The sequence below is a fragment of the Nerophis ophidion genome, unplaced genomic scaffold (assembly GCF_033978795.1).
Source record: "Nerophis ophidion isolate RoL-2023_Sa unplaced genomic scaffold, RoL_Noph_v1.0 HiC_scaffold_81, whole genome shotgun sequence".
In the NCBI taxonomy this organism is placed as follows: domain Eukaryota; kingdom Metazoa; phylum Chordata; class Actinopteri; order Syngnathiformes; family Syngnathidae; genus Nerophis; species Nerophis ophidion.
In genome coordinates this window covers 348,054-370,729 of record NW_026907003.1, presented here as the reverse complement: position 1 = coordinate 370,729, position 22,676 = coordinate 348,054, and the positions used below count along the sequence as shown (strand labels likewise).

The 22,676-nt window shown below is 42.0% G+C and overlaps 1 protein-coding gene across 1 annotated transcript; it reads left to right on the top strand.

Annotated features, from left to right (window-relative positions):
* Positions 1-989: 989 nt before the first annotated feature.
* Positions 990-21,158, top strand: LOC133547241 (gastrula zinc finger protein XlCGF57.1-like; the record flags this gene model as incomplete). Its single annotated transcript, XM_061893005.1, has 3 exons — positions 990-1,099; positions 1,379-1,482; positions 19,925-21,158. Coding segments are annotated over 3 exons (1,320 nt in total), but the record flags the coding sequence as incomplete, so codon positions are not given.
* Positions 21,159-22,676: the final 1,518 nt, after the last annotated feature.

Below are 22,676 nucleotides of genomic sequence, written 5' to 3'. Positions count from 1 at the left end.
CTATGAATGTACAACTGTTTGTTTGCTTTGTTGACCATTGACCGAAGAACAATAAACTTGAACTTGAACTAATTATTAGTAATAAAAGACACGTGTATATGTACATATCATGTATAATTGTGTGTGTAAACACAATAAGAGAAGAAGAATGGCGCCACATATGCTGTGTCCACATGTTGTCTGCTCACTATACATCCATTCATTGTTACCTCAGCAAACATGACGCAAAATACTTGCATATGTTTTTGAGAACGACAACGACTGAATGTCTGACGACTAACAAAAATAGAAATGTTGTATTATTACATGTTATAACATTCTTTGTACAGTAGATGACGCCCTTGTATTGTGCAAATGATCAAAGAGGGAAAAAACACCTGAAGTCTTGTGACTGACATCTATTCTGCTTTACTGGATCACACTTGGGAGAGTTTTGCATCATAATAAAGTACATTCAATACTTGTTGAAATTCCCTTTTAAAAGACTTCAAAATGTAACGCTTGCCAAAAAGTAATTTGGAGTATTGAAAAAAACGTAATGAACTTCAATATGATTTATTTCATTAAAATAACTGAGATTTAGGTTGTTTTTATTCCAGAAAAGATGTGTCAGTAAGTAAATATTTTCCACATCACTTTATGTTAAGTGCCATAATGTTTAGTTTTTGGGCTGATTCCAGGTTTTAAAAAGGTATTGCATCAAGTCAAAAGTAATAGGTTGTATTATATTTTTTTAATTTTTCCAATATTGATGCAGCAACTATAAAGCAGAAAATATGTGTCAATAATTTAGAAGATACTGCAAGTCACTTTTTTGCTGGCATCATGTCGTAATTAAGGGGTTATATTTCACATAAAGTCTATTTTTTAACGTTAAGAGTACTTACAGCGCTATAATATTTTAACATATTTCTGAAAAATATAACAATACATAATATAAGACTACTAGATAATACAATTATATCGCTTTTTTAAAGCTTTTTTTAAAGCACGAAACATCTCGCGAGAGCAGAGCAGCGCTGTCTCGTGACGTCAAGTGTGCCAACTGTCGTAAAAGCACATGGAAGAAGGACAAAGAAGTGAAGGCGGACGCTAATAAGTTAGTGTTGTTATTTGTTCGCTATGATGTAAATATTTATGTCGTAAAGAGACATATTTAATTATTTATTTCAGGGCAGAACGTCTCAGTCTGCGAAAATATTTGCGTTGCTTTGCTAGTCAGGACTATAAAGCTGAGAAGCGTCACGTGCTAGTTAGCTTAGCTTGTTAGCTTAGCGTGTTAGCTGCTAACAAAGAAACGCGGACGTTATCAACACTTCGGTAAGTAGAAATCAAATGTGAGTGTAAAGTGTTGTGATTGTGTGAAAATGTGCGAAAGAACGGGAGCAAAGTGTGAGGAGGAACTTTCCAAAAGAAAAGAGGAGGACAATCAACTACTGGACGCTGTTTTCAAGAAACATCAAGTTGTGTTACACATAAAAGGTTTGTTGACTTCTTACTCTCACATCTTTACTAACTTTATATTTGATTATTAACACTATTCTTAAACATATTATGTATAAGAAAGTAAATTGTCTCATTGGGATGATGCACTGCCTCCAACTCGTACCTTTTTAAATGTGTTATACTTTTAGATACATTGCCTCTCAATTTGTAACCTGTAAATATTAAGAAGCTTACAGAATATGTTTTTGTTGTTCTTATTATTCCACAGATATTATTACATGTCAAATTTAGAGGAAAAAAAACCCCAGCATGTTTAAAGGAGATAAAATAAAAAGACTACTGGGTACATTTTGTTAATCAACTAATTCTAAATTGGATGTTATTTTAGAATGCTTAAGTGCAGTTCCCCTCTAATAATTTTGATTGACGGAACAGTTTGATGATTGATAGGCGGAACCTTTTAATTGGTTATTGTCTACATACGTGCACAAATTCAGAACACTCGATGTTTCCACAGACAAATACATATACATTCTCAGATGAAACAGTCTAGAGAGCCAATTCCAATTCACTAGATAGTCAAAGTTAATATAAACTTTTCAACTATTCAACATCATTATTGTCAAATGCTTACAATTACCGTATTTCCTTGAATTGCCACAGGGCATATAGTATGTGCCTGCCTTGAATTACTGCCGGGTCAAACTCGCTTGGCAAAATAATTAGCGCATGCTTAGTAATACCGCGGGCTTCACGGTGGCAGAGGGGTTAGTGCGTCTGCCTCACAATACGAAGGTCCTGCAGTCCTGGGTTCAAATCCAGGCTCGGGATCTTTCTGTGTGGAGTTTGCATGTTCTCCCCGTGAATGCGTGGGTTCCCGCCGGGTACTCCGGCTTCCTCCCACTTCCAAAGACATGCACCTGGGGATAGGCCCCTCCCACTTCCAAAGACATGCACCTGGGGATAGGTTGATTGGCAACACTAAATTGGCCCTAGTGTGTGAATGTGAGTGTGAATGTTGTCTGTCTATCTGTGTTGGCCCTGCGATGAGGTGGCGACTTGTCCAGGGTGTACCCCGCCTTCCGCCCGATTGTAGCTGAGATAGGCGCCAGCGCCCCCCGCAACCCCAAAAGGGAATAAGCGGTAGAAAATGGATGGATGGATGGATAGTATTACCGCCTGGTCAAACTCGTGACGTCACGAGTGACACTTCCCCTGTCATCATTTTGAAAATGGAGGAGGCTGATTTCAATACCTGTAATTTTAAATCGCATAAAGGGAAGAAGATTAAGAGCTATTCAGTAAGATTTAAGGTCCAAGCTTACATCACACTCAAATTTTTACTGCATGCCTTTGGTAAGTGCCGGAAGGAGAAGAGGTTTTAAAATAATTAGCGCATGCTTACTTTTACCGCATCCCTTTTGATAAGCGCAGGAGTGAGAAGAGGTTATGAAGAGGTTATGATAATGTGGGATCCCTTTGTGCAGCCCTTTGAGACACTCGTGATTTAGGGCTATATAAGTAAACGTTGATTGATTGATTCATAAAAACGAGACCGTTTAGCCACACACTATTTATTAGAGGTTTATGTCAGTGGCGTGTAGACTTTTTTTGAAGCAGTGTAACATTTAATCTGGTCTGGTTTTATTATTTAAGTATGGAAAGTCTGGAATCTATACCAAAATGTATGTTGATTCTTTTCGGTACTTTTTGATACTTTTCTAAATAAAGGGCACCACAAAAAAATGCATTACTGGCTTTATTTTAACACAAAATCTTAGGGTACATTAAACATATGTTTATTATGCAAGTTTGTCCTTAAATAAAATAGTGAACATACTAGACAACTTGCCTTTTAGTAGTAAGTAAACAAACAAAGGCTCCTAATTTAATCTGCTGACATATGCAGTAACATATTGTGTCTTTTATATTCTATTATTTTGTACACATTATTAAGGACAAGTGGTAGAAAATTAATTATTAATCTACTTGTTCATTTACTGTCAATGTCTGCTTGCTTTATATCTTAACATGTTTTATCTACACCTCTGTTAAAATGTAATAATCACTTGTTCTTCTGTTGCTTGATACTTTACATCAGTTTTGGATGATACCACAAATTAGTGTATCAATCCGATACCAAGTAGTTACAGGATCATACATTGGTCATATTCAAAGTCCTCATGTGTCCAGGGACATATTTCCTGACTTTATAAATATAATATGAAATAAAAAAACTAAAGAAGATTTTGTGATGATAAATATCGATGTAATCATAGTATCGACGAGATACATTCCTGTACTTGGTGGCTTGCTTATGGTTGTCCATCGATTCGATGATGACCATCTTCTTTTATTTGTGAGTCTGCTGATGTTTGAACAGTCCGATCCTGGATCCACAGATGCGGTTACAGACCGGGCATGTGAAGGAGGTGCTGGGGGGATCAGAGGTGGCTCGGCAAGCATGCCTCTTCGCACGCTTTGCTGCACGGTGTTGTGTGCGCTGTTCCTCTATATAATCCACTCCCTGTGAGGAGTGGGAGCGCCAGAGGTCTCGGCAGGAAGCAAGTTCCTCCAGTGAAGAGGGGTTGATCTGGCATCTCTTCAGTGTGGTCTTCATTTGGTCTTTGAACCGCTTCTTCTGCCCACCAGCACTGCGTTGGCCTAGGTGCAACTGACCATAGAGGATTTTGCGTGGGAGTCTATGGCTGGGCATTCGGATGACATGCCCCAACCACCTGAGTTGATGTCGGGTCATGATGGACTCCACACTGAAGCTGCCTGTGGAGTTTGAGGTTGCTGTTCTGAAAAACCCTTCTCCTTAGACGACCAAAAGATGCTGATGCTTGCTTGAGGCGGTTCTGGATCTCGTCATCCATTGAGCAGGTGTCAGACATTATGCTCCCCAGGTATTTAAAGGTGGGCACCGTGAGCAGCTGTTGCCCTGCTGCTGTGAGGGTTATTGTGGGGTTTTGTGGGAGGTCAGCACTAGACTGACAGAGTACCTCTGTCTTCTGGGTGTTGATCGTCAGTCCCATTCTGGTATATGCAGTTACAACTGCCGAGAGGATGTTTTGCAGAGCCTGTGGTGTATGGGCAACCAGGGCACAGTCATCGGCGTATTGCAGCTATATGATGGTCTCTGAGGTCAGCTTGGTAGTTGCCTGTAGCCTCCTGATGTTAAACAGGTTACCATCAAGCCTGAAGTCTATGGTAACTCCAGCCTGCTCCTCCATACCCTACGTAGCAGTGTTGTGACACAGACGAGGAAGATATTGAAGAGAACTGGAGCCAGCACACAGCCCTGCCTCACTCCAGTTTTCACACCAAAGGGATCTGAGCGGTGTCTTCCCACTACCACTCGGGCCATCATCCCAGAATGGAACTGTGCAAGGATAGTGAGAAACTTGGGTGGACACCCAAATCTCTTCAGGACTTGCCACAGTAGGTCCCTGTTTACTTTGTCAAATACCTTTGAAAGGTCGACAAAGGCAATGAACAAGTGTTTGTGCTGCTCCCGGCATTTCTCTTGGAGCTGACGTGTCACAAAGATCATGTGAACTCTCCCCCTGTCCTTCCGAAAACCACACTGCGACTCTGGGGTGACCCGTTCTGATATTGCGGGGATGAGTCTGCGGAGCATGACCTTGGCAAGGACCTTTCCAGCAATGGCCAACAGAGAGTTACCCCTACTATTGGAGCAGATGGATTTGTCTCCTTTGTTCTTGTAGATGGTCACAATGTTGGCATCTTTCCACTGTTGCGGGGCACACTCTCGTCTCCACACCTCTGAAATGTAGAGATGCAGTGTCCGTGTACAGAGGTAGCCTCCTTCCTTGAGAAGTTCAGCCGGGATGCTAACGGGTCCAGGGGATTTATTGTTTTTCAGGGTTTTGACTGCATGCAGGATTTCTTTGAAGGTTGGGGGGAGGTCGAGATCTGGCAAGCTAGGATGTTCAGGGAGCTCTGCAAGGACAGTTGGGTCCACTGGGGTAGGCTGGTTGAGCACGGTGTTAAAATGCTCAGCCCACCGCTCCACTATCATAGCCTGATCCTTGATTAAAGATGTTCCATCAGCAGATCTAACAGGTGCCAGGGAGCAGTTTCTGGGGCCGTAGATGGTTTTCACTGCATCATAGAAACTGTGCATATCATTTCTATCAGCGTGAGACTGGATTTCATTGGCCTTTGAGATCCACCAATCATCTTTCAGTTTTCTGAGAGTTGTTTGGGCCTCAGAACGAAGGGCTTGCCATTGCCTTTTATGGAATTGGGATTGTGGGTTGTTCAGGGTGGCTCTGTGTGCCTTGTGCATTCTGTACAGGAGGGTGGAGATCTCTCCAGCATTCTGGTCAAACCAGTCCTGGTGTTTCTTAGCTTTGAAACCAATGACTTGGGCTGCAGTGTCAAAGAGGATGGTGGATAGGGAGGTCCACTTCTCATCCATCCCAGACTCTGGGGTGATCAGCGGCTCAATGTCTGCCAGCTTCTCAGCTAGGGAGCGACGGAAGTTGTCACGGGTGTCGCTGCTGGAGAGTCTGGCACAGTTGAGTGTTTTCCTCTTAGGTGCACCGTGACGTGTTAGGGGCCGAACATGCATTCTGACCTTTGTCAGAATCATGCGGTGGTCGGTCCAGCAGTCTGCCCCTCGCATAGCTCTTGTAATGAGCACGTCTTTGAGGTCAGCCCTCTTCACGAACGCAAAGTCGATCAGGTGCCAGTGTTTGGACCTGGGATGCATCCAGGATGCCTTATATTTGTTCTTTTGTTGGAAGATGGTGTTTGTGATGGTAAGATTGTGTTCCGCACAGAGACTAAGGAGTCTCCTGCCACTGGGGTTGACTTTTCCAATGCCGTGGGCGCCTGTCACACCATTCCAGTTTTGCGTGTTCTTTCCGACTCTTGCATTGAAATCACCAAGCAGCATGATTTTGTCACTCCTCGGGATGTGACTGAAGATGTCATCGAGTGCCTGGTAGAAGCAATCCTTCTCTTCATCATTGGATGGCAGAGTTGGTGCATAGGCACTTACCAAAGTGACATGTCTGGATTTTGCAAGGGAGATGCGAAGAGTCATGAGCCTTTCACTTACACCCACTGGTGATTCTGTGAGCTTGAGCAGAAGGCTGTTCTTGATTGCAAAACCAACTCCGTGAAGGTGTGGTCCGCCCATGGGGTATCCTTTCCAAAATAATGTATAACCCTCTCCTACTTCATTGAGTGAGCCTTCCTCGAGGAATCGGGTCTCACTGAGTGCTGCCACATCCACATTGTAGGGCTTTAGCTCGCTGGCAACAAGTGCTGTTCTGCGCTGTGGTCTGTCCGGACTGGCATCCAGGAGTGTCCTTATGTTCCATGCTGCAATTCTAAATGGTATAATCTTTGTATTTCGACCGCGTAATGGAATGTCCCGACAGGTGCGGTTTCCTGCCCGGGTACTGTGTTGAGTGGGCAATCTTTAGGCCACCTTTTCTAGGCCTTTCCCCAATTGGGGTGAGCAGTGCGGTCCCTAAATAGGGGCTGCTCAGACGCACAGGAGTCTGCCGGAAACAGCAACCACTCAATCCCAGCTGCTAACGACCGTTGTCCTGTGCCGCTGACGTGCAGAGTTCCAGCTAAGAGCTTCCAGCTCATTCAAACCTGCCCCCGTTACTGGACGCTCCATCGCCGTCAGACTTTTGGGGTCGGAGACTCAGGTAAAGAAGATACCTGCGCAATGATGGTTTTTAGAGTGGCATGAAGGGTGCGCTTTTCCCAACGCCACTACCTTGATTGTAAGAAGATCGTTCCAGTGGCAAGGGAGACCCTAGACGACCGGCATCTTCTTACAGCTGCAGGAAGCTGCCGGAATCCAGGTTTTTGGGAAACCGCCTCAAAGCTTGCCGCCACCAGCTTGCTTTTCTGTCGGGGTGTGCTCCCTTAGCCTTCATCCACTTTTACAGCCATTGTGGTGCTTCTCGCTGCTACCATCTTCTGCCTGCTCCACCGTTGAGGTCTTCGGGATCACTCCTAGTCTGGCCTCTACCCTTCGACCTGTTCGACTTGGGTAACCCTGCCAGGAGTACAAGACTCCAGCCGACATAGCTCTAGGGGTCATGGAGACACGCAAAGTGCCCCACCACGATAAGGTGGTGATCCTTTGTTTACATTGTGACTCTGGTGAGCTATTGTATCTTCCTACAGTGTGTAGTAAAGCATGTTTAGCTATTCCTCATCCTGCAGTGATGATAATACTTGTAAGAAACTTACTTTATTTGTCGCCATGGAGGCGACGATTAGTGATTTAGAAGTAGCTAAAATATTGTCGACTGCAGAATGGGCTTTAGTTGCTAGCTAGCTTGCAATGTCTTAAAGCACCTCTTCCTCAGGGTGTTACAGTTATAACTTTACCTTTATTGTTAGTTTTAGACCAAAATGCGTCCATTCTCCTTTCTCTGTTTACACACTGTGTCTGCTTGTAAGTGCTGTGTGTGTGTGCGCTGCCGAACATGCTCCTCTGCCCGTAAACCAGCAATGACACGGCATGACGACGGGGGACAAGGGGGGACCGGTACTTTTTCGAGGCGGTATCGTACCAAATATGATTCATTAGTATCGCGGTACTATACTAATACTGGTATACAATACAACCCAAGAAAGTCATTTACAGTATGATGTGCAGGACTTCTTATTTAGATGTTATTGGATCAGTTCACTGTCATTTTCATGTAACACATGTTGTATTTGTTTTGTTCATACCACGGGTGTCAAACTCATTTTAGATGGGGGGCCACATGGAGAAAAGTCTACTCCCAAGTGGGGACAACTTCAGATTTCACAACAAAATTAGGCATAATAATGTGTTAATTCCACAACTGTATATATCGGTATCGGTTGATATCGGAATGGGTAATTAAGAGTTGGACAATATCGGAATATCGGATATCGGCAAAAAAGCCATTATCGGACATCTCTAGTCGTTATTTATACTTTCTGAATAAATTATTTGATCATGTTCATCAGTCCACTCATTGGTGTTTATTCTCAATCTATCAAGATAATAAAATATCAACATCAAATTACAGGATGTTATTTATGTAGTCTGCTAATTTTCCTCGACTGCTGCATTCACATTGTGTTTTTGTTTTTTTCCCATATGTAGCATCATCTACAACAGGGGTCGGCAACCTTTACCACTCAAAGAGCCATTTTGACCCCTTTCACTAAATAAAAAAAACAATGGGAGCCACAAAACTCATTTGGAATTTTAAATGAAATAACACTGCAAACAGAGTTTTTTTTTTGCTTCGTGTTATGTATAAACCAGAGGTCTCAGACACGCGGCCCGCACCTTAATATGAAAATGTAACGTTAGTGCGACCTGCAAGATTTATATGAATGCCGCTTGACGGCATCACACTAGCCAACCCTCCTAATTCTCCCGGGAGACTGTTGAATTTCAGAGCATCTATTCTCCTGAATGTCGGCTGTTTTTCACCCTGACAACAATAATAAGGGCATGCTATGATGGTGGTATCTTTAATGGCCCCTACAACCTGTGCTAACAGCTTACCAGTGTAACACAACATGAACACAACCAAACAAATACCCAGAATACTATGCATCACTGACTGTTCCGGGTAGATTATACTCCCCCCCCCAACCCCGCCTACCTCAACCGACGCACAGGGGGGGGGGACATAATCCATACTTGCCAACCCTCTCGGATTTTCCGGGAGGGCCCCGAAATTCAGCGCCTCTCCCGAAAACCTCCCAGGACAAATTCTGGCGGAGCTGGAAGCCACGCCCCCTCCGCGTCGACAGCCTGTTTTCACGTGCGCTTTCCCACACTATAAAGAGCGTGTCTGTCCAATGATGTTATAACTGCAGAATGATGGACGGCGAGTTCTTGGTTTCTTATGTGGGTTTATTGTTAGGCAGTTTCATTAACGTCCTCCTAGCGCGGTAATAACACACCACAACAGCAGTCACGTTTTCGTCTACCGTAAAGCTGTTCGTCTGCCGTAAAGCAATGTTGTGACACTCTTAAACAGGCAATACTGCAATCTACTGTACATAGAATAGAATGTAGAATAGAATGTACTTTATTGATCCCTTGGAGAAATTCAGCTCCACAGTTCACTCACAATAAACAATTATAAAAAAAAAAATATATATAATATATTACATATATGATATATGAAAAATATACATTTATTCTACATATATTCTACATTCTAGGAGCTTTGCTAGACTTCTTCTCTCTGACACCACCGACAGGATCACCACTGCCAGCTTCAGAGTTTCACACAGTTTTATTTTCCTTTTCCACACAACAGTTCGGCTTCTGCTTTTCAGCTCCCACACAACAGTTCTCGTCCTGCTGTGCAGCTCTCTGCCTCCTTCCTCCGTCATGGTCTCCAGGGCTGCCAAATAAAGGAACTGGTGATTAGATAACTCATTCCAGCTGAGGTATCCACTCACCTGTTGACCCCACCCGCAGGGAACGCATGCATCATGCCCCTCTCCACATCAAGTATTTTTTATATATTTATGTATGTATATATATATATATATATATATATATATATATATATATATATATATATATATAAAATAGTTGATTCTTAACCACACCCCGCCCCCCAACCACGCCCCCCACCTCCCGAAATTGGAGGTCTCAAGGTTGGTAAGTATGGTATAATCTACCCGGAAGAGTCAGTGGTGCATAAGATTCTGGGTATTAGTTCTGTTGTGTTCATGTTGTGTTACAGTGCGGCTGTTCTCCCGAAATGTGTTTGTCATTTTTGTTTGGTGTGGGTTCACAGTGTGGCGCATATTAGTAAGAGTGTTAAAGTTATTTATACCACAACCATCAGTGTAACCTGTGTGGCTGTTGACCAAGTATGCCTTGCAGTCGACGATGTGTGCTATCAGGGGTCACATGCTACATGTGACCTGCCGGCACGCAGATAGCATGGCGTGAAGGCGGGCGCGACGAAATGTTTTAAAGATCGTTAAAAGCATTGTCACCATGACACACCTTCAAAACAATTATGCGGGTGTAAACCGGAGAATGTTAGCCCAGGGATATTTCTGGGAAAGGTACTGCAATCCGGACAACCTCCGGGAAAAATTTTAAGAGTCGGCAAGTACGTAGCTTAGCCACATCAGAGTGATCAAAGAACCAGCATGCGAGAGCGGGTTGCCGACCCCTGATCTACAAAGATACACAGAATTTTTATTGTGACATTTAGTGGACGCATTCAGAACAGCCGTTTCTTTCATTAAAACATTTCGGCTCATTTTTATGTTTAGCAAACTCATTCCGCGGGCCGGATAAAACCTATTCATGGGCCTAATCTGGCCCGCGGGCAGTACGTTTGACACCCTTGGTTTATACAGTTTATACTTTGGTTATTTCCGGTTGTTTCCGTGTGCCCAAATAGGATCGGCCGGATAAGAGGAAAAAAAACAAGAGAGCGGGAGACTTGTGAAGACAACAAAACTATTCTAAACTCAACTGTAACTGGCATTACTTTGCTAGCGTGACAAATGAGGCTGATGGTTCTGTAATTTTGGCACTGCCTTGAATTCTCTTTCTTAGGGAGGGGGGTCAATTTTTGGGGCCACTGCTTTGTTTCCCAAAATCTTTTGGCAGAAGTGTGTCAGTGCTCTTATAGTGCTTTATATATATATATATATATATATATATATATATACGTAACATCGTAACATTATATATTATTTACATTTATTATTTACATTATTTATTTATTATTATATATTATTTATACATTATATTATATACGTAACTCCGTAACATCGCTAAAATTCGCTCCATTCTGTCCACTAAAGACGCTGAGATCATTATCCATGCGTTTGTTACGTCTCGCCTCGACTACTGTAACGTATTATTTTCGGGTCTCCCCATGTCTAGCATTAAAAGATTACAGTTGGTACAAAATGCGGCTGCTAGACTTTTGACAAGAACAAGAAAGTTTGATCACATTACGCCTGTACTGTATATACCTTTATATACATATATACATACATATATACCTATACTGGCTCACCTGCACTGGCTTCCTGTGCACTTAAGATGTGACTTTAAGGTTTTACTACTTACGTATAAAATACTACACGGTCTAGCTCCATCCTATCTTGCCGATTGTATTGTACCGTATGTCCCGGCAAGAAATCTGCGTTCAAAGGACTCCGGCTTATTAGTGATTCCCAAAGCCCAAAAAAAGTCTGCGGGCTATAGAGCATTTTCCGTTCGGGCTCCAGTACTCTGGAATACCCTCCCGGTAACAGTTCACGATGCCACCTCAGTAGAAGCATTTAAGTCTCACCTTAAAACTCATTTGTATACTCTAGCCTTTAAATAGACTCCCTTTTTAGACCAGTTGATCTGCCGTTTCTTTTCTTTTTCTTCTATGTCCCACTCTCCCGTGTGGAGGGGGTCCGGTCCGATCCGGTGGCCATGTACTGCTCGCCTGTGTATCGGCTGGGGACATCTCTGCGCTGCTGGTCCGCCTACGCTTGGGATGGTTTCCTGCTGGCTCCGCTGTGAACGGGACTCTCGCTGCTGTGTTGGATCCGCTTTGGACTGGACTCTTGCGACTGTGTTGTATCCATTGTGGATTGAACTTTCACAGTATCATGTTAGATCCGCTCGACATCCATTGCTTTCCTCCTCTCTAAGGTTCTCATAGTCATCATTGTCACCGACGTCCCACTGGGTGTGAGTTTTCCTTGCCCTTATGTGGGCCTACCGAGGATGTCGTGGTGGTTTGTGCAGCCCTTTGAGACACTAGTGATTTAGGGCTATATAAGTAAACATTGATTGATTGATTGATTGATATATATATATATATATATATATATATATATATATATATATATATATATATATGTGTGTGTGTGTGTGTTTTTTATATATATATATATATATATATATATATTTAAAGTTAAAGTAGCAATGATTGTCACACACCTACTAGGTGTGGCGAAATTTGTCCTCTGCATTTGACCCATATACTGGATACAATCATGTTCTGCTAAAATACATCAACTAATAGTTAATAAGTTTCTTAAGTAAATTGCCGACAAATTTAAAGTGCACATAAAAAACAGTTTCACCGCTTTTGTCAGAACTTCCCTATGGCTTCTTCTGTTTGTTTGAGGTTGTCAATACTGCCACAACTGGTGGAAAAGTGTATTACAATTGAGTACCATACAAAACACAGCCGGGAAACATGTGTTTTTGCACTCTATGCTTGAGACAGGGTGTTTTAAACTAAGTATAATCATATGTGGTTGGACATGGGCATTGATTTTTTGAAGTGGTATTGAAAATGGCATTAATTAATAGACAGAAACATTATATTTGCTGGTACTTGTAGAAACCCTGCTGCTGCCCGTCAGCAAAAAGTTCCACCTCCTCTCTGTAGTGCTTCTCCTTGTCGTCATGTATGAGACCCACCACTGTTGTGTCTTCCACATACCTAACCAAGTGGTTTGTGTTGTACTGAGCACAACAGTCATGGGTCATCAGGATGTAACAAGTAAGGGGCTGAGCACACAGCCCTGTGGAGAGGCTGTGCTCAGAATAATGGTGTCTGATCTGTTATTCCCTCTCCTACAAATAATTAAAAAGTCCTTTATTTAGTTTTGCAGGGGTGTTTCAGTCCTAGTGAGTCCATTTTGTTGATAAGGAGCTGTGGGATTATGGTATTGTAGTCCAAACTGAAATCCACAAACAGCATCTGGACCAATGTGGTCATTTTTTTCCCCCAGGTGTTGCGGGGACAGGTGTACTGCGGTGGTTCTGGCATCCCTTACCACCACCTCGTGTGAACATGGAGTGAGTGAATGCTGGATTCTCACTTCTCTGTGAAGCGCTTTGAGTAAAAGCACTGCATAAATCTAATCCATTATTAGTCTTATTATTATTATCCTTGGTGAAACACTTGGATATGCAAAGTGAAGGGGGGTTGGGTAGAGGTGATGTGACCTTTGACCAGCCTGTCAAAGCACTTCATGGTTAGATTATGAATTAAGAACGCCTTGATCAATGCTGATTAGTTCTTAGAAGGACTTTTCAAATTGCCCCCCCTCAAATTTCCTAGCCTGTTTCTTTTACTCACTGTACCACTTTTGAAGTCATTTTAGAGGCAGGGACAAAAGGAAGTCTTTCTTGTGTTTTTATTAACTACACACTTTTAACACAACACACAAAAGAACTCATTAACACGTTAACAGTGTCAGTCCAAAACTATTTCTATTCTCTCTTAATTGTATTGACTTATTGACCCAACAGATGTCCAGCAGCCCCCTCACATAAAAAAGGGAGAGGAGGATCCGCTCGTCCGCCCCGGCTTTTCAGCTTTGTGCGTCGTCTTCTTCCTTGCGCTCTCAGTCTCTCGCGATCAGCGTCAGATTCCCTCAAGCTCCTTCACTTCTCTTCGCCTCTTCCCCTCACGACCACGGCTGCCGCCCTTTGACACAATGCGACAGGATTGTTTAATCGTGCCCAGCTGGGCGATCTACTCACCTGATAATATTTGCGACGTCAATCTTGGCGCGTTCCGCCTTGCTGCTTGCTCGCCGTCTAAGCCTCCTCGCTGCCATCTTGCAACGGGTGTGCCCTGCCTCGCTGTCGGACTGCCGGCTCCGCCTCTCCACAGTTTGCTTGGGCATTTTGCAGGTGTGGCACCAAACTGAGAAGTTGACATGCAGATTTCCAAGCACTCCTCATTATTTTAAATTGATGCTACACATTAGCAGTGCTGCTACTTTTTGGAGCAACGCGTTTGCCGCATACTTGACATATTATGGTTGTCTGTTCAACATCTTCCCGCTTGAAGCCAAACCACCGCCAGACGATGGACTCCCTGCTGTTTTTCTTTGGAATTAAATTTTCCTTCATTTGTTACCAGATTAGCACCTTCTTTCTCACGTATTACCACTCGCACCACACCGTTAGCACCAAAGCTAACCTTACCATGCCGCTACCTGTCTGCTCTGCGAGGGCGTATGACGTTGCACGCGCGACAGTATGTGACGTATGTGAGAAGGTGCGCTTGTTTTATGTCTCTGTGAGAAGGAGAGACAAGGAGTGAGAAGAGGATGTAGTGTAATGCCCGCGGCTAAAAGCAACTGCGTGAGAATCTATACTCCAATACTAACAATATAGTCATTTTCTATATCGCACAGAGACAAACCCACGATATATGGAGTATATTCCATACATTGCCCAGCCCTAATTCTAACTCATAAATATAAATAAAAGTCCACTTGCAATGGAGCCAATGGGAGGTCCTCTATAACCATCCAAAAAAGGCCAACCAAGTATTAGTTGAGTTGAGTTTGAGTTTATTTGGAACATGCAAGCATCCAACATGTTACTTCACAATTTCCAGTTTGTCTTTTCAACATGTTGGAAAAGGAGTAGGAATAAGCAGAGCTTATTAAAGGGGAACATTATCAGTAGACCTATGTAAGCGTCAATATATACCTTGATGGTGCAGAAAAAAGACCATATATTTTTTTAACCGATTTCCGAACTCTAAATGGGTGAATTTTGGCGAATTAAACGCCTTTCTGTTCATCGCTCTGGAGGCGATGACATCAGAATGTGACGTCGCCGAGGTAACACAGCCGCCATTTTCATTTTCAACACATTGTAAACTTTGGGTCTCAGCTCTGTTATTTTCCGTTTTTTCGACTATTTTTTGGAACCTTGGAGACATCATGCCTCGCCGGTGTGTTGTCGGAGGGTGTAACAACACTAACAGGGAGGGATTCAAGTTGCACCACTGGCCCGAAGATGCGATAGTGTCTGCCGCCAGACCCCCATTGAATGTGCCAGAGTGTCTGCACATTTTACCGGCGATAACAGACATGGCACAGAGATGTATGGATAACCTGCAGATGCATTTGAAACGATAAAGTCAACTAAATCACAAAGGGGAGTTTTGTTGATGTTGACTTATGTGCTAATCAGACATATTTGGTCGCGGCGTGACTGCCAGCTAATCGATGCTAACATGCTACGCTAATCAACGCTAACATGCTATTTACCGGCGGTGCGAAGACAGACATGGCACAGAGATGTATGGATAACCTGCAGATGCATTTGAAACGATAAAGTCAACTAAATCACAAAGGGGAGTTTTGTTGATGTTGACTTATGTGCTAATCAGACATATTTGGTCGCGGCGTGACTGCCAGCTAATCGATGCTAACATGCTACGCTAATCAACGCTAACATGCTATTTACCGGCGGTGCGAAGACAGACATGGCACAGAGATGTATGGATAACCTGCAGATGCATTTGAAACGATAAAGTCAACTAAATCACAAAGGGGAGTTTTGTTGATGTTGACTTATGTGCTAATCAGACATATTTGGTCGCGGCGTGACTGCCAGCTAATCGATGCTAACATGCTACGCTAATCAACGCTAACATGCTATTTACCGGCGGTGCGAAGACAGACATGGCACAGAGATGTATGGATAACCTGCAGATGCATTTGAAACGATAAAGTCAACTAAATCACAAAGGGGAGTTTTGTTGATGTTGACTTATGTGCTAATCAGACATATTTGGTCGCGGCGTGACTGCCAGCTAATCGATGCTAACATGCTACGCTAATCAACGCTAACATGCTATTTACCGGCGGTGCGAAGACAGACATGGCACAGAGATGTATGGATAACCTGCAGATGCATTTGAAACGATAAAGTCAACTAAATCACAAAGGGGAGTTTTGTTGATGTTGACTTATGTGCTAATCAGACATATTTGGTCGCGGCGTGACTGCCAGCTAATCGATGCTAACATGCTACGCTAATCAACGCTAACATGCTATTTACCGGCGGTGCGAAGACAGACATGGCACAGAGATGTATGGACAACCTGCAGATGCATTTGCAATGATAAAGTCAACGAAATCACAAAGGTGAGTTTTGTTGATGTTGACTGCCAGCTAATCGATGCTAACATGCTACGCTAATCAACGCTAACATGCTATTTACCAGGGGTGCTAAAGCAGACATGGCACAGAGATGTATGGATAACCTGGAGAGACATTTGCAACTATATTAAGTTTCCTTCCACCCACATTTAATGCGAAAAAATCACTTACCAATCGACGGATTTAAGTTGCTCCAGCGTCACAAGATGCGAAAGCACTGAGCGTTTGGTCCGCACATTTTACCGGCGATGCTAACGCAGCTATTCGGCCATGCTATGGCTATGAATAGCGTCAATAGCTATTCGCTCAATAGCTCCAGTTTCTTCTTCAATACTTTCATACTCCAACCATCCGTTTCAATACATGCGTAATCTGTTGAATCGCTTGAGCCGCTGAAATCTGAGTCGGAATCCGAGCTAATGTCGCTATATCTTGCTGTGCTATTCCCATTGTTTGTTTACATTGGCAGCACTGTATGACGTCACAGGGAAATGGATAGTCGCATCGCAAATAGCGAAAATCAAGCACTTTAAAGCTTTTTTTAGGGATATTCCGAGACCGGTAAAATTTTGGAAAAAAAACTTCCAAAAATACAACAAGCCACTGGGAACTGATTTTTATTGTTTTTAACCCTTTTGAAATTGTGATAATGTTCCCCTTTAAATCCTACCCCTTTTCTTTTACATAACAGTTGCTAAAACTGTTGTTCACTTCTATTTCTCAATTTATTGACAATATACTCCATAAGTAATCACAATAAAAATAAATAAATAATTCTCAGTGAAGTAAGTTCCATTTCATATGGTGAGATGAGTAAGAACATCTAGAAAATGAATGGATGGATGAAATACATTCAGAATGTTTATTATCATGGTTCTTTTTCTTTCTACTTTGTAAACACTTTAGGTTTGAAGAGTTTCTTGAAGTGGATGATATTAGTACATTGTTTGATTGCTTTGCTTAATCCATTCCATCATTTAATTCCACATCCTGATATACTGAAGGTCTTAAGTGTTGTACATGCGTACAAATGTTTTCAATTACATTTTTCTCTAAGATTATTTTCCTCCTCTTTTTTTTGAGAATATTTTTTGTACATTCTTGGCTAGCAAGTTATAGTTTGGTTTGTGTATAATTTTAGCTGTTTGCAAATTCACTATGTCGTGGAATTTCAGTATTTTCGATTCAATGATTAAAGTGTTTGAATGTTGTCTATATCCAACATGATGTATTATTCTAACTGATCTTTTTTGTAACACAGTTAATGAATGAAGTGTACTTTTGCAGTTATTTCCCCATTTTTCTGCACAATAACTCAGATATGGTAACACTAGTGAGCAGTAGAGAATATAAACTGATTTTTGGGCCAGAACATGTTTTGCTTTATTCATTATTGACGTGTTTCTTGCTTCTTTATGTTGTATATTTTTTATATGAGATTTCCAGTTCATTTTATCATCAATCATTATAATTTTTATCATTTTAATTTCTATTCCGTCTATTTGTAATTGTGTTTGACATTTCTTTTCTACTGTTACCAAATAGCATTATTTTAGTTTTACCGAGATTCAAAGTGAGTCTGTTTTTGTCAAACCATCTTTTCAATTAAATTTCTTCTGTTATTATTTGTATTATGTTCTGTGTGTTCTCTCCTGAACAAAACACTGTTGTATCATCCGCAAATAATACTAACTTTCAATATTTTATAACTTTACAAATGTCATTTTCTATAAAGATTGAATAATTTTGGTCCTAGTATTGATCCCTGAGGTACACCACAGGATATATTTAGTGTTGCAGAAGTGTGTTCGCCTAGCTTCACGTATTGTTTCCTGTTGGTTAAATAACTTCTAATCCAGTTTAAGACCAACCCTCTGATGCCATATCGTTCTAGTTTTTTGATGAACATATTGTAATTAATTGTGTGAAATGCTTAAGTTGGATCCATAAACACTGCTGCCGCATATTTTTTTTTTTTACTATCTATTGCATTTGTAATTTCTTCTGTCATTTCTATTACAGCCATCGAAGTTGAAATATTAGCTCTGTATCCATATTGGTTCTCATCTAATATTCTATGTTGGTTTGTGGAACTCTCTAATCTGTTATTGGACAGTTTTTCCATGATTTTAGAAAATATTGGAAGTAAAGAAACAGGTCTATAATTTGTAAATTGGTGTTTGTCTCCAGTCTGATAAATTGGTGCAATTTTAGCTATTTTCATTTTGTTTGGGAATTTACCTGTTTGAGATGATGGGTATTTTTACGCTGCTTTTGCAGTGTAGCGTGTAGTGTAGCTTGCTACAATTCTCTGAGGATAGCTTAGCTACATTTAATGGAGAGTAACTTTTAGCCTAGCTTACTACATTTTCCAGGTAGTTTGCCCATCACTGTCTATTTGGCCTAGATTAGATAGTACTTTATTTATTCCGTCAGGAGAGTTCCTTCAGGAAAATTAAAATTTTCAGCACAATCCCATTCAAGATCAGACAAACATTAAAGGGAGACAGAACAGGATCGTTGACGGGTCTGCCGGCTTCCAGCGCCCCTTACAAAAAAGATGAGATACAGGTAAACAAGGGCGGGGAATGGGAGAAAAAATAGAAGATTAAAATAAAATAAAATAAAAATCGGTCTTAGCCTGGGCCCTGGAGAGGGGGTGCAGACTGAGGCCAAGGGAAAAAACAACAACTCATAGCCATAGTACACATCCCTCTTACATGTGTGTAAGAGGGAAACATCAAACATCAAAGAACACAGAGGACATTAAAGACATTAAAGCAGCAGATCCAACCAGACACTTCTACATACAGCTATGAATAAAAAGTTAAAGAAACATATACACTTTGGTGGCCTCTGCGGTGTTCCACGCCATCGTCTGCTGGGGTGGAGGGAGCATGGCCAGAGACAGGAGCAGACCCAACAAAGCAACCAAGACAGCCGACTCCACTCTCGACCAGTGTCCAGTCCGCATGGATGAGCGAGGATACGTCCAAGGTGACTGAGGTGTCCGACACATGCTCACCCAGCCAAGACACCGCGAGGCCTCTCCGTCCCAGCGCTCAGTGCTAGCTCCGCAGTCCTGTCCCCTCATCCGCATCTCCTCCAGTCCCTCCAAACTCTGCAGTCCTGTCCCCTCATCCGCATCTCCTCCAGTCCCTCCAAACAGACTCCGGTGTGGCAAAGACCCTGCAGCTGGTCTCCATGGCCAAAAGGCTCCCGGGAGGCAGATCCAGAAGTCCCCCAAAAAAGCACCACAGAGGTCACGAAAGTGCCACTCCTTGTCACACAGTCCCGAAGGGTCCTGGACCAAAAAGCAAAAAAAAAATATAATAACACATGAAAACAAGAGGGAAACACAAAAGGATGACACAAGAGCACAGAGATCCTGCCAACAGCAGCCACTACAGCAGCGCCATCTTGGGAAAAAAAAAAAAAAAAGCTCACATGTGAATCGTTTGAATACTGCAAACTTCAATACAGTAACACCTCATTTGTGTTTTATGTTCTGCAGACGTCCAGCAGGTGTCAGCAGAGAGTCATGAAGAGATTCCCTCCAAGCAGCAGGAGTGGAGCTCCAGTGTGGGACAAAAGGAGCTACAGGCCCCCTCCCACATTAAAGAGGAAGAGGAGGAACTGTGGGAGCAGCTTCAAAGGTTGGAGGAGGATAATGATGAAGATGAAGCTCAGTCCTTACAGCTTCATCACAGTCAAAGTGAGGAGAACAGAGGGGCGGAGCTTGTAAGTCAACACATCACAGAAGCTGATGGAGAGCATTGTGAAGATATAAAGTCACAACCAGACAGCATCTTTGCTCCACTGTCAGACATGGACCACATGATGTCACACTCTTCTGATCACAGTGACCACATCCAAAAACCTTTGGAGAGTAAAAATTACTTTAAAGGTGATACAAGACATCACACTAACAACAAACACTTTGACTGCTCTGAATGTGGGAAATCATTTAGACTGAAGACTGATTTTACAAGACACATGAGAATACATACTGGAGAGAAACCTTTTACTTGCTCTGTTTGTAAAAAAAGTTTCTCCACAAAGCAACACATGACCACACACATGAGAACACACACTGGAGAGAAACCTTTTACTTCCTCTGTTTGTAAGAAGAGTTTCTCCATTAAGTCTGCCATGACCAGACACATGAGAACACACACTGGAGAGAAACCGTTTACTTGCTCTGTTTGTAAGAAGAGTTTCTCCAGAAAGTCTAACATGTCCTCACACATGAGAACACACACTGGAGAGAAACCTTTTACTTGCTCTGTTTGTAAGAAGAGATTCTCCACAAAGTCTAACATGTCCTCACACATGAGAACACATACTGGAGAGAAACCTTTGACTTGCTCTGTTTGTAAGAAGACTTTCTCCACAAAGCCTAACATGTCCGCACACATGAGAACACATACTGGAGAGAAACCTTTTACTTGCCCTGTTTGTAAGAAGCATTTCTCCACAAATCTTGTCATGACCAGACACATGAGAACACACACTGGAGAGAAACCATTTAGTTGCACTGTGTGTGATAAGACGTTCTGGCATAAGTATCAGGTCAGTAAACACAAGTGTGTAACAGTCATGGAAGCTGCAGGGATTTAAAAACACTTAGTGATTGTGCTAAATGTACTTTAAAAACACAGCATGTTTAATATGAATGTATATTTGATGTTGTATGTAGTGCCTCTCATCTTCTACTGTTAAATTTAAAGGCCTACTGAAAGCCACTACTACCGACCACGCAGTCTGATAGTTTACATATCAATGATGAAATATTAACATTGCAACACATGCCAATACGGCCTTTTTAGTTTACTAAATTGCAATTTTAAAGGGGAACATTATCAGCAGACCTATGTAAGCGTCAATATATACCTTGATGTTGCAGAAAAAAGACCATATATTTTTTTAACCCATTTCGGAACTCTAAAAGGGTGAATTTGGCGATTTAAACGCCTTTCAATTGTTCGCTGTCGGAGCAATGACCTTTCACCCGTGACGTTACAACGGGAAGCAATCCGCCATTTTCTCCACCACATTACACACACGAGTCAAATCAGCTCTGTTATTTTCCGTTTTTTCTACTGTTTTCCGTGCCTTGGAGACATCATGCCTCGTCGGTGTGTTGTCGGAGGTGTAACAACACGATCAGGAACGGATTAAAGTTGACTTACGTGGCGTGTGCATCGATTAGCATGGCGTGCTAATCGATGTTAACATGCTATTTAGGCTAGCTGTATGTACATATTGCATCGTTATGCCTCATTTGTAACTATATTTGCATCCAGCCTTTCCCTCCACCCACATTTAATGTCAAACAAACACATACCAATTGACGGATTCAAGTACACCAAAGGTCAAAAGATGCGAAAGTCCCTTGTTTGTTCTGCACATTTTACCGACGACAGCTATGCTACGACAGATGGCACAAAGATGTGTGGATATCTTGCGACACTCAAAGCAGATGTATTTCCAACGATAAAGTCTACGAAATCCCAAAGGTGAGTTTTGTTGATGTTCTGGACTTATGTGCTAATCAGACATATTTGTTCACGGCATGACTGCTAGCTAATCGATGCTAACATGTTATTTAGGCTAGCTGTATGTACATTTGTAGCTATATTTGCCTCCAGCCTTTCCCTCCACCCACATTTAATGCCAAACAAACACTTACCAATCGACGGATTTAAGTTGCTCCAGTGGTCAAAAGATGCAATCGTTGGTTAGAAGGCGATCGCCGAATAGCTTCAATAGCTATTCACTCAAAAGCTTCAGTTTCTTCTTCAATTTTGCTTTCGCTATCTGCCTCCACACTCAAACCATCCGTTTCAATACATGCGTAATCTGTTGAATCGCTTAAGCCGCTGAAATCCGAATCTGAATCCGAGCTAATGTCGCTATATCTTGCTGGTCTGTCCGCCATGTTTGATTGTATTGGCATCACTATATGACATCACAGGAAAATGGACGGTGGATTTACAGATAGCGAAAATCAGGAACTTTTAAGCCTTTTTTTGGGATATTCCATGATTGGTAAAATTTTGAAAAAAACTTTGAAAAATAAAATAAGCCACTGGGAACTGATTTTTATTGGTTTTAACTCTTATGAAATTGTGATAAGGTTCTCCTTTAATATGAATATATATTTGATGATGTATGTAGTGCTTCTCATCTTCTACTGTTATGTTATCCTGGAGTTTTTAAGTTGTGTGCATGTATTGAATATCATGTATGTAGCTACTAATTTA